This window comes from Tachypleus tridentatus, chromosome 1 (assembly GCF_004210375.1).
Source record: "Tachypleus tridentatus isolate NWPU-2018 chromosome 1, ASM421037v1, whole genome shotgun sequence".
NCBI lineage: Eukaryota > Metazoa > Arthropoda > Merostomata > Xiphosura > Limulidae > Tachypleus > Tachypleus tridentatus.
In genome coordinates this window covers 64,831,892-64,850,425 of record NC_134825.1, presented here as the reverse complement: position 1 = coordinate 64,850,425, position 18,534 = coordinate 64,831,892, and the positions used below count along the sequence as shown (strand labels likewise).

The 18,534-nt window shown below is 32.7% G+C and overlaps 1 protein-coding gene across 1 annotated transcript; it reads left to right on the top strand.

Annotated features, from left to right (window-relative positions):
* The first annotated feature begins 3,979 nt into the window (after nt 1–3,979).
* LOC143250478 (uncharacterized) lies at nt 3,980–17,636 on the top strand. Its single transcript, XM_076501113.1, has 3 exons — nt 3,980–4,227; nt 6,017–6,062; nt 15,463–17,636. The coding sequence occupies exons 1-3, from the start codon at nt 4,047–4,049 to the stop codon at nt 16,349–16,351; spliced, it is 1,116 nt and encodes a 371-aa protein (XP_076357228.1). The 5' UTR covers nt 3,980–4,046; the 3' UTR covers nt 16,352–17,636.
* Nucleotides 17,637–18,534: the final 898 nt, after the last annotated feature.

The window sequence follows — 18,534 nt, the reverse complement described above, 5'->3', positions numbered from 1 at the left end:
GGGAAGACCTCCAAGGGACGCATGGGACGAACAACCATCTCTAGGATCAACCGTGAACTCTTCTTCAACCACACCACCCACGAGGAAATTTCTTTCGCCAAATTAATGTTGATTCTCTGTGTCTTTTTTATAATGTGTTGGACCCTTTAATGGTTAGTAAAGTTTTTTCTACATTTAATATTTTAAACAGTTAAACAAGTTTTATTTAATACATAATCAAATTTTCGAGTCTAACTTGAGCTAATGTTTAAAACTTGTGGTTAAAAAGAAGACATGGTGCGTACAAATCGGTGGCATTCTCAATCGGAAATATGTCTTGTTTCTAGTTTCTACTATGACAATAACACATGCTGCTGCTGCTATATTTGTTGCTTAAGTGGTTTGGTTTATTTTGAATTTCGCGCAAAGCTACACGAGGGCTATCTGCGCTAGCTGTCCCTGATTTTGCAGTGTAAGACTAGAAGGAAGGCAGCTAGTCATATCCACCCACCGCCAACTCATGTTATAATGACTCCACCGCTGAAAGGGCGAGCATGTTTGATATGACGGGGATTCGAACCCGCGACCCTCGGATTACGAGTCGAGTGCCTTAACCACCTGGTCGTGCAGGATCGGTTGCTTAAGTGACAACACGCACATGCTTATATGTTAAAAACTGTTCGAAATAAAGATACATTTGGTAAATTATTTAATAGATCCGTTTATAATAAACTATAAACTAGTATTCTGAGCATTTGATATAAAGGTATAGTGTGAACGATAATTGCGTGTTTTCTGATACCTAAAACTGGCACTGGCCAGTACATGTTGATTTTCTAACGAACTGTGAATTTGTTACGAAAACTGTAAAAATTAGATTCAGAAAATAAAAGAAAAACTGAATTGTCGATGCGTTTTTATACTCTTTAAATTTAAATTCATACTATTACGGCAATAGTTATAGCAACTTAAATGAGTGCTAAACTACTTTTTTGTAACAAACGGCTGAAAGGTCGAGCACGTTTGGTGTGATGGGGATTCGAATCCGCAACCTTCAGATTACGAGTTACTTGTTTATGAATCTTTAAGATAATATTTGCTGAACTTCTAGTTGTGAAGAGAAAGGTCATTTTACTCGCCATCGGAGCGAAAAGAGGACTCTCCAGTGGCACAGCGGCATGTCTGCGGGTTCATCCCGCTAGAAACCGGTTTTAAATACCTGTGGTAGGTAGAGCACACATAGCCCATTGTGTACCGTTGTTCTTAATTCCAAACAAACAAGTTAAATGCCACATTTATTCAAAAGTATTTCATAAAGTTTAATTTTGGAGCTTGATCTTCAGAATCAAAGGCATATTCGTTAATAATAATATTGTTATATTCATGAAATAATACAATTAACAGAGGAAAGACAAATAAAGGACTAATAGAATATCCTAGTGGTGAGCCGCCAATGACATATTTAATCTATGTAAGGACTTCCAGGAGTAGGAATAGAAGCGTCCATGAAAATAGACCAATAACAATGGTATCATTGTCGTTCAAATAATAATTTCTGCACTTTACTACTTGTGGAGTCAGTGAAGGTTGTTATGATTTTGTGTATATGTGTAACATAAACATCAGAAGTGGTATTTTAATGATAAGAAAGTATATTTTCTAAGTTTAAACGTGATTATCTTTGATTAGCCTACAGTATTAGTAATAAATCTTAGTTCAGAAACATAATTATTTCTTTCTGTTAAAATCCTGCAAGAGTAGAATTTATTGTTGGAATAAAATATTACAAGTGTCTTTCTGTGTTAATGCCACACGTGTTCATTGACTAGTGGTTAACATAAAAGCAAATCATTTCACGAATGCTATTACGCCATAACTACACGAAATATCACGCACCATTACACGTGACTACGTATTCCATTGATGTTTGGTTTCGCAACGATAAATTTATTTTTCACACCAACTTCAAACCACCAAAATTCTTACAGCGAATGAACAATAAATTGACAACAGCATTCAAAAGCTCTTTACTTTTGAATACTGGCTAAAAATTAGAATTAATTAGTAAAAATCATGCTCAAATTATTGCATTTCACAACTTCGAAACATTTTATGTTAAAGGCACACTTCAAAGAATATTGAAACATTGTTTCTTCAACTAGAAGACTGAAAACAATGAAACAAAACATTAGTACCTGAAGAAAGTAAGATTCACGAGTTTAAGCATCGTGTTAATTATAAACAACTCAAGAAATCAGTTGACAAAAATACAGAATGTAAGTTGGGTTAAAATGAGCGAGAAAAGAGCTACAGAAACAGTGAGCATGCTACAGAAGTAGTTTCAAACAAAATGGCTGATAAAACTACATGTGTTTGTTTGTTTTGTTTTATGAATTTCGTGCAAAGCTACACGAGGAATGTTTGAACTAGCTGTTCCTAATTTAGCAGTGTAAGACTAAAGGGAAGGCAGATAGTCATCTCCACCCACCGTCAACTCTTGAGCTACTCTTTTACCAATGAATAGTGGGATTGAGCGTTACATTTTAATGTCCAACGACTGAAAGGGACAGCATATTTGGTACGACTAGGATTCAAACCCGCGACCCTCAGGTTAGGAGTCGAGCGCCCTAACCACGTGAAGGATGACATTAAAGTTGTGACAATTTGATATTACTGACTGCACTTTTTTAAATTGCGGAGATTCCCATGGGGACACTATCGTTAGAATGTTAAATAACTGGGAAAAAGTAAGACAGTGAAATGTTATGGTAAGTTTCAACACTGTGAGGATGCTTACTTCTGAGAGATCGAAAGAAACATAGTGACAATGTCATGAATCAGCGTTATATCACAGCATACTGGTTCACTGTGCAATAGCCTCACAGGGGCACAACAGTGTGTCTGCAGTGATAATGTCATAAATCAGCCTAATATCACAGCATACTGGTTCACTGTGCAATAGCCTCTCAAGGACGCAGCAGTGTGTCTGCAGTGATAATGTCATGAATCAGCCTAATATCACAGCACGCTGGTTCACTCTCAAGGGCACAGCAGCGTGTCTGCGGAAATATACTGCTAAAAATACGGTTTCAATAGCCGTGTGTAGCTTTGTGCTTAATAACACACAAACAAACAACGTGCAATACTAAAAAACAATGTTTAGTTTGTCCTGGCTTTGAATTATTAGTAGAATAAAGGTTCAATACTTACTACGCTTCTCTTAAAAGACGTGTTTGGGGAAAAAAGAGAAGCAGATATAAACAGTTATGAAATGATCAGCCCAAATTGAATGTTAATCTAACTGTTGTAAATTAGAAATAAACTAGCTTACATCAATTCAGGAAATTGTACAGGAAAAAATTAAAGGTCGTAGACTTCCATTAATAATTTTAAAAGAAGTGGTACTGTCCATTCACAATTGATGACGTCATTTATTTCGGACTAGGAGATGATCTACTTATTATTAATTTTTTATTTATTTTTTCGAAGAATACATTTTATGCCTAATATCATAAAACTCACTATAGATTTTTAATGTAAAGCAAAAACAAAAATTGATATATGTTTATACTGAACATTTTCGAATATTTAAGAGGGGATACGAGTTCAGAATTTTATCGGATATTGCATTTTAAACATTTAAGTTTCAATAATTTATTATGATTTCTATTAATATTAATGTATTTTATGAAATTAATATGTTTGTAGGCTATAAGCCCTATGATGGATCAACTGTACGTCTGCGGTATGCTAAAGATCTGGTTTTGATATTCATGGTGGACACAATATAGTAATCCATTGTGTAGCTTTATACTCAAATAAAAACAAACAAAAAGTAGGTCATAAAGTGTTAAAGTCTATAAAACGATATTTCATGTTTTACATTTAGTTTTCTACAATGTTTGGTAGTATTATGTATGTTGTTGTACTAAGTGTATTATCATATGATCTGTTTTTGTTAACATTAAAACTTTATTAAATGAATCATACCACAGCTAACTATCATAGTGGCTCATTGGGATAAAGAACGAAAACACAAATTATTCTATCGCATAGCCGATATCTGTATGGCTCTCAACTTTATTCTCGACCCAGTGATCTATGTTCTATCAAGGAGACCCTATCGGCGAGAACTGAAAAGCTTGTTGAAGCCATTTTGTCTCGACTGCTATCCTCAGTTGGAATGGATAAACAGTAATGGCTCTAGAACATTTCAGAGGAACAGTGGTTACCCTTGGAACATTGGTAGTAAGTTTTACTTTTACTTATAGCTCCATTATACAGTAAGCTATTTCTTTATTATTAGTGATTGTGTAGTAATATTACTTTATTACATTTTTTCTTACCAATAATCAAGCGTTTATTCACTTCCAATAGATAAAAAGTAGGTTAATATTTTCACTGTCATTATTAAAGTTTGATATATTACTGGAATTTTTTTAATAAGTTACTGTTTATCGACTGATCGTTTACACGGAAACTGTGTATCCAAAGTAATCACATCTTAAAAACTGCTACTTCTAAAAGAAGGAAATTTTACATGAGGTACATTAACAATCAAAGGCTTCTTCAACAAAGATGTGAATGCTTTTATTTCCCTCTCTTCCTCTTTCAACAATAAGGGATCGGTAGCTTGGATGAAACGTCAGTCAGTCAGTATGCAATATATTGCAGGGATTTGTGAATATTCAAAAACAAATTATTGTCGTAGAAGTTTCATTTAGAGATAGACTGTCAGTCACTGTTCAATATATTGTAAAGATCAATGAACATTATAAAATAAATTATTCATATAGTAGAAGTGTCCTCTATGGATAGACTGTCGGTCAGTGTGCAAAATACTGAAAAATCAATGAACATTCTAAAATAAGCTATTTATTTAGAAGTGTCGTTTAGGGATAGACTGTCAGTCAGTGTGCAATATGTTGTAAACGTCAATGAACATTCTAAAATAAATTATTCATGTAGAACTGTTGTTTAGAAATAGACCATCAGTTAATGTGCAAGATAATGCAAAGATCAATGAACATTCTAAAATAAACTATTCATTTAAAAGTGTCGTTTAGGGATAGACTGTCAGTCAGTGTGCAATATATTGTAAAGATCAATGAACATTCTAAAATAAACTATTCATTTAAAAGTGTCGTTTAGGGATAGACTGTCAGTCAGTGTGCAATATATTGTAAAGATCAATGAACATTCTAAAATAAATTAATCATATAGAAGTATCGTTTAGAGATAGGCTTGATGTGCTGATTGTTAAGCATTTTAAACACCAGTTCTTTTGTAAATGTTTTTGAGGTGTCTGTATCACATCCAGTTCCTTTCAAATTAATTTTTCGGTATCTCTGATAATAATTTAGTTCTCCTAGTTAAATTAATTCTGATATATAGCTGTTTTAAATACGGGTTCTTTTCTCTACAATCACTCTATTGGAAGTAATTAAGACTGTCGCGCACTTGTGACGTTTCTTTTCGGTTTTTGTTCTAATTAAAATTTTTATCTTCAAATGTATCTTGTTCAAATCAATTAGAATGTCGTACTTTTAACAAGAGAGTGCGAGAAAAGTGAATAACTCTTCTAACACGACTTATTTAAATCATACATGATTCATACTCAACTTTAAGCTTTAAAAATGTATAGACAAAAATCGTTAGGAATAAATTTCATACATGCTACATATATAAGTATAACAACGTATAAATATATCATAAAGATATAATACAATAAACATATAAAGGACTATTAATTGATCAAAATAGTGTGCTGATGTATAATATCAAATAGATGATATATTTTCTTAAGAATCAAAGGTAACAAAACATATGTATTATTAACTAACATTTATAAGATAAAACAACAGACTGTTAAATTTTTCAGCTGTTTACAGTATTCTCTAAATGTGAAATATTAGTTATATTGTTATATGAAACGTTTAAAAACACCTGTTCACGAATCTGTTTTTTTTTCTCTTATTACGACAGAATACTTTATACTGATGTTAATAGCTGTAGTTATTCTTTCTATTTTCTGAAGTGTCCGCTATCTACTGCAAGGCATGTCAGGATGAGATGTCCGAAAGGTATGACTTAAATCTGGTACTTACTTACTTAGCAACATTGACTAATTATTGTATTATTTTTGTTTACAATTTCTATATCTTACTGTCTAATACTGACAATTTCTTTTTATTTCATGCTCTGTTATAATTTATTCTCTTATAATAGTCAAATACTAGTCAGTTTTTACCTCGTTCTATATTCTTCTAGTGCTCGTTGATCACTGTCTAATATTAATTATTGATCATTTCTCTTCTGTACCTTCCTTTCTAACGTTTCCATTCAACTGTGTAAGTTGTACTGACTCCAGCTTTGTTTATCATACGTAGTGTTTTACCCTTTTTTTCTTTCTAATATGTCTTTTCATTGCTTCAACTCTTTTCAGTTTTGTGTTTGTTTTTTTAATTTCGCACAAAGCTACACGAGAAATATGTGCGCTAGCCATCCCTAATTTACCAATGTAAGACTAGAGGGAAGGAAGCTAGTCATCACCATTCACCGCCAACTCTTGAGCTACTCTTTTATCAACGAATAGTGGGATTGACCGTAACTTTATAAGGCCCCCACGGCTGAAATAACGAGCATGTTTGGTGTGGTGGGGATTCGAACCCGCGACCCTCAGATTACAAGTCGAGTGCCTTAACCATTTTGAAATGCCGGGCCACTTTAAACATGGAAAACTGTAATAATTAAGATTAAAACATGTATCTAAGATGGCTGGTATGGGTATTAACACTTTTACTAATAAAGCAGAGGACGACGTTACGACCTTCCTTGGTCATTATTCTGAGATACATTTTAATTTCCAGCGGGTTTCTCATCATTTAAAATTGAAACAGTATTACCTCTGTGTGTGTATTTTCCTAAACGAATATTTACTTTTATTATTTCAAGAAATACAATAACTAAAGTAATTCAGGTCTTAGGTGTGCGACATATCAGCAAGTCCAATTTTGTGGAAATATATTCCTCATAATTAAGACTGAATGAAGCCAAGTCGAAAGTTATAAATTCAAATAAATGTTGCATGAAATTTCCTTTTTCTAAGTTATGATGGTTTTATATCGATTCTTGAGCAAAAAGAAACAAATTGAACTGGATATTGCCTAAGTTATGATGGATCAGTACTAACAGTATATCCTTTCTGCCGTTCACATTTAATCCTTTCTCCATGGTGCACCATTTATTTACTTATCGCTTCACTCGTAAAGGCGTGGAAGTATTATCTACACAGACATGATCAAGATTGTACCAGATAAAAAAAAATAATATATTTTATCTACATATTATTTTGGTTTAGTTTTTACCGGAACTATATTCAGTTATCGATATCATAAATAATAGATTTTATCCACGAGTTTTAAAACCCGTCTGTATCCTTGGTTTAAAAAGCTCGAAGCCCAACATAACCAGGTGGGTTAAGGCGTTCGACTCGTAATCCGAGGGTCGCGGGTTCAAATCCCGATCGCACCAAACATGCTCGCCATTTCAGCCGTGGGGCGTCATAATGTGACTGTCAATCCCACTATTCGTTGGTAAAAGAAAGTCCAAGAGTTGGCGGTGGATGGTTATGATTAGCTGCCTTCCCTCTAGCCTTACACTGCTAAATTAGGGACGGCTAGCGCAGAGAGCCCTCGAGTAGCTTTGCGCGAAATTCAAAAACAAAAAACAAAACAAAAAGCTCTGGACTACAAGCTAAGCACATGTGGTAGGCTCTAATCTACCAAACAACGCTAACAATTTAGCCTAGAAATACACCATTGTTTCGAGAATAAATACGCATCTCATTATTGAAAACCTAGAATATTGGATCAGTTATAAGCTGAGTTCGTTCCTCTTATTTCTAACAACAATAATTGTTCGAGAATTTTCACTCTAAACCACGCAAAATGTTATCCTCGCGTGGCCATATCTCACTTTGAAATAATGGACTATAGGAATGGTTGTTAGCATCAGCATCAATCACAACTCTTGTTTAACCGAATAGTTGGATTTGTCCGTCAATGTTATAGAACGTCACAGGCTCCAAAGTGCGAAACTTTTTATTGCGACAGTGGGAAGCGAACCATGACTCTTTAGACTAGATCCTCTTCAGACACTCAGATTGGTTGTGTCTGTGCTTTCTTATAGCAAAGCCACATCGGGTTATCTGCTGAGTCCACCGAGGGGAATCGAACACCTGATTTTAGCGTTGTAAATCCGTAGACTTACCGCTGTACAAACGGGGAACCCAAATTATTAATAATAATATTAAAATTAAGGCTAGTCCTCTTGATAGGATCATAAGTACGCATGCGCATGCTATCAAACAAAGTCTGGATGAACTTTTCATTCACATTTTATTTCCATGTTTTATTTTTATTTTAAACTTATTCTGAAATGTATAGATTTTATAAAAATCATCCACGCATATGGTAGGAAAATTACACTCTCCAACTAAAAATACTATTCAGAATTTCAAATTTATCATTGAATTACATACAGATTTTTTTATAGAATGCTTTTACACACTTTAATGTAATTTATTTATCCATTTTATTACACCTAATGTTTAAAATTATTTCCATTTTTATTAAAAATCTCGATATCTTGTTACTTTTTCATTTATAATTAATATACATTTTTATATATATTCTGTTAATTTCAAAGAGTATGAAATATTAAACCGCCCCTTTTTAGGACGTTTGTTGTTATTGTTTGTTTTTTAATTTCGCGCATAGCTGCTCGAGGGTTATCTGTGCTAGCCGTCCCTAATTTAGCAGTGTAAGACTAGAGGGAAGGCAGCTAGTCATCACCACCCACCGCCAACTCTTGGGCTACTTTTTTACCAACGAATAGTAAGATTGACTGTCATTTCATAACGCCCTCACAGCCGAAAGGGCGAGCATGTTTGGTATGACCGGGATTCGAACCCGCAACCCTCAGATTACGAGTCAAACGCCTTAACATGCTTGGCCATGCCGGGCCCTTTTTTAGGATGTTTTTGAGATACTTTGCGTCCGAAAATAGTGTTTCTTGTCTTTATGAAATATAGTACAATAAGATTATCTGTCCTTCTTAAAACACATTTTCATTTGTATATAAATACGTTTATATCTTAGTTCAAAAGCCACACAAAATAATTCTATTACCTGGTCAAGGTCATCTCAATAATAGTAGGTTGAGGAATAATTCGTGAGCGTTTTTAAATAATTTCATTCAAGCATTACATGCAAGACTTCAATGCATGAACACATTACACCCAAAACATTTATTATGATACTTTATTTCATGTAATACCTAGGTATATAGTATGCATTGTTTTAAACGAAATTGCAAGAAATTAAATGCGAAAAGCAGATGGTGTCGAAAATGCTCGATTTTGACCACTTGACAGTCCATTTAATGAGCTGTAATTGAAAGCAAAAATTAAAGACACATGAAAATCAAACACACCATCTATTAGAGCAAAAAATCATCTACCAAATGACATGAAATATTTTGCGAAAGCGTTTCATTTATAAATATATTTTTTTAACTTGAAAAACGCTCACGAATTATTCCTTAACCCAATAATTACAATAAATTTGTACACCTAGTCATTCAAATGTTTGTCAGCATGAGTTATCCTTATAAATAAGTCGGTAAATTATAACTTTCTCTTTCTATTGGTTAAAAATAATCCACTACATAATGTCAGAGAAAATTATTGACATATTTTTGTAAGCTGGAATGTGATAGGTGGGCATGACATACGAGTTTGATTTTGTGGCTTATATTTTAGTGACGCGATAAAAGTGGAGGTTGTAAGTTTATATTATATATTACTAAAGATATGCTGAAAGTGTGTCATTTTTGTCAAACTAAGAGGATCATAGAGGGATAGTAAGACAATATAAAATGAGCAATTATGAGTAACCAATTGTCACTTGATACACAGAAGCAAAGAGATATAATTTATTTAAATATTTTTTTTTGAAATAAGAAATTAAAAAATTGTAAAATATTAAAATATAGGTTTTAAACTTTCTTTATGTATATTGATAATAAACAGATTTTATTAAATTTTGAATGTAGCTCTGTAATAACAAGTGGTGATTCGCGCGTTCTGACCCAATCAGGCATCTTATAGATACGATATTGCTGTTTTAACCAATCTCTGATTTTATGAAAATATAGGTACTAATATTACCATAGTTTTGAAAGCTTACTAAACTTCTTTTAACGATACTGAGAACGCTTTTAGTAAACGTAGAAGGTCTGTTGTAAAAAAAATAATATTTTTCAACATTATATATTTAATAATAATACGTTTCTAATTGTCATATTTTAATTACTTTTATAGAAATAGATAAAGAATGTAGATAAAAGAATAACTTTAGTACTTATAGATAACTTCTTATTTATCTATTTTTTTCATTTTCATCTCCCAATGAAAGTGGCTCTATATTTTTGTAACGATTGTAGTAGTACATAGAATAATTTACATATCAAATATTCAGTTAAGAATAGAACACATTAACAGAAAAATACACTTACACAACCCTATTATAAATTAACTTCTCTGCACATTTCGATACATCTCTCATACATATCAAATTTCGAGGTATAACTATAATGTAACGTTCTATGGTTCTATTTATATGATTATGTGCAATAAGTAATAAAATGTAATTATTTATCTCAACACAATGAGTTGTACAGACAATTTTCCAGATATATTTTTTAAATAAGGCTTACTGTGAGTCAAACTAGAGACTTTTTTGCTTTATTTTACTATCCTTAAGAATAAATGCTGTTCTAATAAAACTGTTCATTTTAATTCTAACATTCTAGAGAAAACATAAACACAAAATTGACCAAATAATTTCCAGGTCATTGTCTTGAAAATCGTTTGCTTTTGACCTGTATTGTTTTAGTTGACAAAATTGAGTTGGCACAGTGGTATGTCTGCGGACTTACATACTAAAATCGGGTTTCGATACCCGTGGTAGGCAGAGCACAGATAGCCCCTTGTGTAGCTTTGTGCTTAATTAAAAAAACAAAACAAAATTGAGTATTATTTCTCATGTGCTCTAGCACTCTCCATGTTGGGATTACACAGACGTTCGCATTAAAGCAATATAAAATTCATCTAGATTTTCTTATAAACGAATCACTATAAGCTAGATATTAAGATCTACTTGGCATAGTCGCTCTATCTCCGGTGTATATGCTGCTTTTTAGCTATTCAGAGCACCCCAAAGTTGAAAATTTGTGACTAACTAAAATTTATATTTCTTACTTTAATTTATTATCATTTTTATTCAACAGTAACTATAATTTTGTCATCACGATCTTTAACTACCTATTTTATTATTATATTATATATAATTTATAAAGTTTTAGAATACACTTTATAACCTACTAATCAATGTACATCATATTATAAGACATAATCAAACAATTATACGGCAAAAAATCTATAAACTAAAATAAATATAGGGCTGGCAATTGAACTTAGTAGACTGAGCCATCTCAACTTTACATGGGAAAATAAAATTCCTACATTATGAACCTTCTTACCAGAAAAACAAAGAAAATCAACATTTTCAAGCGTAAAATCTTACGCTATTGTATAACAGTCATAGTAAGAGCATTATAAAGTTAACCAAAGGAAAGATACAGTAACGAAAGCCAAGATTTTATTTCAACACCATTCTTTGGACAGATATACTGGAGAAGCCAGTAATGTATTGTGATTGAATATTTTTAATCAAAGCTCTGTAATTATTAAAATGTTTCTAAATGTTCATATCTTTACAATTTTACCATTTGTAACACAATTAAAAATAGGGTACAGTACAGTATGAACTAGAGAACCACAAACCTTTAGAGCGCAATAAGGTATATACGATTATGTTTCATTTACTTATGATTACTGCCTTTTACAACTTACATTTAGTTCCTCTGCATTCATTTCCTCGTTTCATTTTTGTATATTAATCGTTTTATTATATTTGTCTTTTAATGTCGTTGTTTTACTACGTTTACTTTTGATGTCCTTTTAATATCTTGAATTATAATTATCTTTTTTTTTTTCTGTTACTGACATGTTCATTCTGTTCATAATCCGCAAATCCATAGTGTTTATTTGTCGTTCCTTTATTTTGTTTCATTTGTACTTTACTACGTTTGTCTTCTTATAGGCCCGGCATGGCCAAGCGCGTTAAGGCGTGTGACTCGTAATCCGAGGGTCGCGGGTTCGCATCCCCGTCACGCCAAACATGCTCGCCCTTTCAGCCGTGGGGGCGTTATAATGTGACGGTCAATCCCACTATTCGTTGGTAAAAGAGTAACCCAAGAGTTGGCGGTGGGTGGTGATGACTAGCTGCCTTCCCTCTAGTCTTACACTGCTAAATTAGGGACGGCGAGCACAAATAGCCCTCAAGTAGCTTTGTGCGAAATTCAAAAACAAACAAACAAAGTCTTCTTATATCACTGTTTCATTTTTTTATAACTTTTATAATCCGTATTTCACTTCCTGACCATTTTATTCAAATCATCCGGCTTTTCCTATTTTACACTAAACCCACGAAAAGAGGAGTGATACCCTATAAGACATACTAGACATTTTTTCGTCTCTTTTCTCTTGGTCCCCCGCTTTTACAGCAAAAAATCTACAGGTTTACAACTCTAAAATTAGGGGTTCAATTCCCCTCGGTGGACTGAGCAGATAGTCCGATGTGGCTTTGCCATAACAACACACACTTTTCTCATTTGTTGATGAAGCAAAGAGAACGAAAGTCAGTCATCCCCTATTTACTGTCGTGGCGATTATGAAAAATGAGACTGAGAATGGCCTAAGCACAAACATAATAATTAACTGTCTGTACTTACTTTGCGCTATTTTTGATTTAGCTTGTTGTCGAAGTTACTTAATTTCTTAAAATAGCAGCCAGCATCTATTTTGGTTTGTTTGTTTTAAATTTAGCTCAGATCTACACGAGGGCTATTTGTGCTGTCTCTAATTTAGCAGTGTAAGACTAGAGGGAAGGCAGCTAGCTAGTCATCGCCATTCACCGCCAACTCTTGGGCTACTCTTTTACTAACGAATAGTAGGATTGACCGTAACGTTATAACGTTCCACCGTTTGAACGGCGAACGTGTTTGGTGTGACGGTGATTCGAATCTTTGACCCTCGGATTACGAGTCGAGCGCCCCTAACCACCTACCCATGCCGGGCCTGTGACGTAAAACACCAAGTTCTTATAAATAACGTACATTTTCTGTTTAAAATGTTAATTTTACAATAATTTCTAATACTGTTATTTTTTTATTTATTTAACTTAAAACAATTATAAATAGTCGTTTTCTCATATTTTGAAATAAAACAGCTGCCGACCAGACAACTGAACATACAATCAAATGTATATAAAATAGTGTGAGGACATTTTGTATTAAATCTGTGTACGTATATCATAAATTATGTTCTAATTTTGAGAAATAGCTTATTTATTGGCCTCTCTCCTTTTCCTAAAGAAAAATGAGATCTTACAAGAATTTTAGGCTTGTATAGTAAAAAAAACACAAAAAACACAACAGATAAGCAGATAAACAGCTTCATCACATAATTAAGGAAGAATGAAATTTACAATACCTGAACATAAGCCCCCAAAGCTATAGAAAACACACAAGTCATGTATATATAGATGTATTTATACTCCCCTTAACAGCATAGCGGACGTACAACGCTAAAACCCGGGTTATTATATCCGAGGTGTGCAGAGCACAGATAGCGCATTGTGTAGCTCTGTGCGTAATTCAAATCAATAACACACGTACTTCTGCCTCGTAGTTGATTATTAATGTCATACATAACTTGGTTTCATACAAACAGTATTAGTTACCTTACAGTTATATGATTATCTTTTCCGAAATGTAATAATCACAAAATAACATTGAAACAACATCATTTGGAAAACAGAATTCTTAAATTAAATTCATTAGATTTATAATTACACCCTACGATAATTATTTTAATATGTCACATGTAATCACTTGACATACGTTATTACAGTAAATAACGTAAAGAAACTTAGCCACGCAGAATAGTCGTTTTCTGATAATAGTCTACGAAATCAGAAAATGTTGTTATTCAGACTTTACAAGCAGTATTCAAAGCGTAATAAATATAAATACGAGTTTATTTAACGGGTCTTCTTAACCCATAAATAAGGATTCTTTTATCGTAACCGTTACTGGGATGTTGTTCGCAATCTTAAAATCTGTTTTCTCATTTTAAATAACATTGAAATTTAATATATTACACATACTTAAATATATAATCGTGTTTCAAAAGCTGCCTCTTTGCTAGTACACGACATTATAAACATTTCATTTAGACGAGCTATAACTTACCATTACATGCACAAGTTAAATACATTGCTATTCCAACTCGTATTTACTACACACTCGCATGCAGTTTATCTTGACTTTTAAATGCTTTCGTTACATTGGGGTATTTTGTGCAAAATTCGCTGGGCTAACAGGGATCAATATCTGATTTGTTTTAGCATATTAAGATAATTGCCTTTCATAAAGACTTTAATAACATACATATTTATTAACATAGTGGTATGGCTAACAATTTTTAGACATTCTAAAGTTAAACTTTAATACTTTGAACTGAGAATTATTCAATATCAGAACTTAATATGACAATACTTTAGAACATTTTAATCTATGCGCGTTATAGAAACGTGTTATAATGTGATATTGACCAACATAGTTCAGTTTCTGAAAGTTATGGCTCAAAATAGATGCTGGGCGCTCGACTCGCACTCTGAGTTGGCGGTGGGTGGTGATGACTAGCTGCCTTTCTTCTAGTTTTACACTGCTGAAGTAGGGACGGGTAATCCTGATAGCCCTCGTGCAGCTTTGCGCGAAATTCAAAACAAACAAACAATTTACGTCACATCGAAAAAGTAAATCGAAAAGTAAAGCAGAATTAACTTCAAGAAAGTATGTTTTAATTATTTAACTATAGTGTAAAAATTTTAATAATTCTATTTTTATGTAAATTGTGTTTATTGTATTAAGGGTCACGAACTATCAGTATATATAATTTAGGCTAAAGTAGGTATAGTGTAACAGCTGCTTTACTTTTTAAAGAAACATTTAATCGCGATTTTAAAACGAAGGATAAACATTACTTTGCTTGTCTTTTTTTTGGAAACAAAATGCAAAATAATGTATTTATAAAAGCTGATTTTCAGTAGTATATAAAAAAATCTTGAGTGTTGAGTACTTTTTTAAAACTTTCTAGAAAAACTTAAAGAAAAACAGGCAATCATAAGAAATAAATAATTTATGCTTACCTGAAATGCCAACGTGTTTTTTTTAAGTTTATATAGCGATGTATAAATATTCTTATTTCCCAATCTTCGTGTGTTATTTTTTCAGACACTGCTCTAAACATGACCATATAAATCCAATATTCCGTGTCAAAGATCAGTTACGACACGGGCAGATAGAGGTACGGCCAAATCAGAAACCAGTAGGAGACGAATCAAGAACATCATATACAGAATGCCAACGTAAGTTTCTCGAATCTATTGTGGTCCAAATAAGAATTCATGACGGACAAAATTCTTCTGTTCATATGTGGAACAATAAGAAAAAACAATGGTCCAAGTTCAATAGAAAAAAATGTTCGTGTTGCAAGAAGAACTGCTACAGAGATTTCTTTAGTGATGACTACAAAACACTGGGAAGGACTTCCGTTCACGTTACAGGGGTCTCGCCTCTTAATTATCATTCTCTCCCAGAATCCCTTTGTAAAGAATACTTAGCTAATTCTTGCCCTTCTTCATTTTCTAACGACAAAAAAACATCAGATATTGATCTTAATGCAGACACAACTCCAATAAGTAGCATGACTTTCCACAAAAGATCAAATGTTTACAAAAGAAAATCGAGCAGCCAGTATCTGTCGCGCCATTCTAGTCCAGAGCCCTCATCTAGTCAACTCCACCACTCTGAACCAACCAAGCTCGGATCATCTACAATTTATTATCGCCCCAAAACACCATTTTTAGATATTTCAGCTATTAATCAATACCCTCTATGTTCTACACTAAAGTATTCGACCGCTAAACAACGCTCAGAGCTTTTTATGATGAGGTCCTCAACTATTGGTCACATTTCAGAGCGAATTAAGCTGACAGCATTAACCAGTGACAACCATTCAACTCATACTAAAATGAAGTCCTTATCCAATGGCAACCACTCAGAGCACATTAGTTGCATGTCTTCTACAACTGAAAACCACGTAGAATCTACCAAGCAATGATTCTCAACTGTTGAGCATTTCTCATGATCAATAATGAAATACCCTAACCGTATCTCAGTGTCCACGAGGCTTAGGTCCTGGACCATTAGTTACTCATCATATTATCGTTTATAGAGCCTTAAACATTTATTTCAAACCAGAACTAACCAGTTTGTAGTTGCAAATGATTCATCTGCACTAAGATTTCTAAAGCATTCATTTATTTACCACCATCATAATCTCGAAAAGTCACATTTATTTTCAATTAAAAACAAGAGTTTTAGAACTCTAAGCCTTCTAGATCTTCTTTAAACCTCCTATGGAAAGCTATTAAACTAAAAGTCATCACATGAATCATCTAGTTCTGAAAGCTCTCAATATATTTAAAGTCATTGCTTTTTTATTTTACTTTTTCATATACATTAAAGCCATTAAAAACTTCCCAGTCTAAAATCAAAAGTAATGTTTAAACTTTCTATATTATAATATTAAAGAAAGTCATAATTCCCAACTATTACTAACACAACAACATTCATCGATCACATTTTCTAATGCATATTAATGAAAATATTTCTAGAAATAAATTTTCAGGTATCAGGTATCAAGTCTAAATATTCAGCTATCTAATCTTAAAATGACAGCATTAGTCTAAATATCTTAATCATTCAACCAAAACATTAGACCATTCAAACTTAAGACCATAAACATACAATCTTAGAATCAAAACCATACAATGCTGAACACATTGAACATTTAATCAGAGTTCCTAATTACTCTTCATTACTCAAAACCTATTCAGTATCAGTTTCATTAAAACTTTTAAAAACCTTCCAAATGAAGACCATTAACTAAACACTATTAAACAAAATTTAATGTATATAGAAAAATGAAGCTACGATTGGTTATTATAACGAAACCCTCTGCTTCAAGAAATAAACATTTTTATCACTCACATGATATATTTCATCTATAGAGCATTCATTTAAACCTGACAATCTATACTCTTTCCATTTAAAGTTCAATAAAATTGCACAATCTTAAACATTTTATGTTTCTCTGATTCTTCCTTCCAACAGATATAGATTACTATTCATAATCTACATAAAAAATTTTTGTAGAATGAACTACTCCTTCACTGTAGACTATCATTTCATGATAACCGTCAGGGTTGAAGACTTGTTGCTAAAAAGAGAAATGACATAATGCTATTTCTCAAAACGAGAGTTTTGTTTATCTCATAACTTTAACCATTGTCTATGAAATGTGATACTTTATCTTACTTTACATGTTTGTCATATTAAAAGGAGTAACTTCGGTAAATAGAAAGTTTTCTAGAGATGATGTGTTTATTCTACTTTTTACATGTGAAAATGTATCTTCAGATTATCTCTGTTGGTTTCTTGTGTCAAAAACAAGACTATAAATATTTATCATTGTGCTCTAAATATATTCTCTAATATGAAATGTTGTTAATTATGCATTTGTAAGAAATGTAATGCTATTGATATTAAAAGTATTCTTGTAAAAAAGTGTGAATTAAAAACTTTTAAAAATGTCGTCTACGTATTAAAATATACAACACTAAAACTATATTATAAATAATTCCTTTTATGGATACCATGTACATATTAAAATAAATAACATTAAACTATATTATAAATAATTCCTTTGTTCCAAACACACGTAGCAGCAGTGAGATGTAATAGCATTACATAATAACGATATATTCAGGATAGTGCAGTGGCTTATCGTCCGAGATGAGATTCGTGGCACCATGAGTGACATTTGTAGCACATATGTATTTGGTTCATGATGACTTCATGAATATTCGAATAGAGATGCTGCGGCAAGTAGCATTATGATTGGAAGAACACACCACAAGGATAGACGTATAATGAGATTTATAAGTTGTGTCGAGCCAAAACAATTGTCAAATAACAAGTGGTAACATATGGAGATCATAGTGACGTAAATAGCTACGAAACAACAAGCCAGCCAATAACAACGCATTCAGCTAAAATATGAATGCTGTAGATATAAGTTTGATATAGTTTTGTGGTTAGGTGTTTGACTTGCAATGGGCGCGTCACGAGATTATTAAACATGGTCTACATTCCAGGTGTCGAATCGTATAATGTGATGGTCAATATAACTATTCTTTGTTGGTAAAGGGAAGTCCAAGAGTTGGCGAAGGGTGGTACTGG

What these genes read in the sequence shown, in the direction of transcription:
- LOC143250478 (XM_076501113.1), top strand. Translation starts at nt 4,047, where the DNA reads ATGGCTCTCAACTTTATTCTCGACCCAGTGATCTATGTTCTATCAAGG. An exon ending in TTACCCTTGGAACATTGGTA is followed by an intron (nt 4,228 to 6,016) that starts GTAAGTTTTACT and finishes TATTTTCTGAAG; the next exon opens with TGTCCGCTATCTACTGCAAG. An exon ending in CAGGATGAGATGTCCGAAAG is followed by an intron (nt 6,063 to 15,462) that starts GTATGACTTAAA and finishes TTATTTTTTCAG; the next exon opens with ACACTGCTCTAAACATGACC.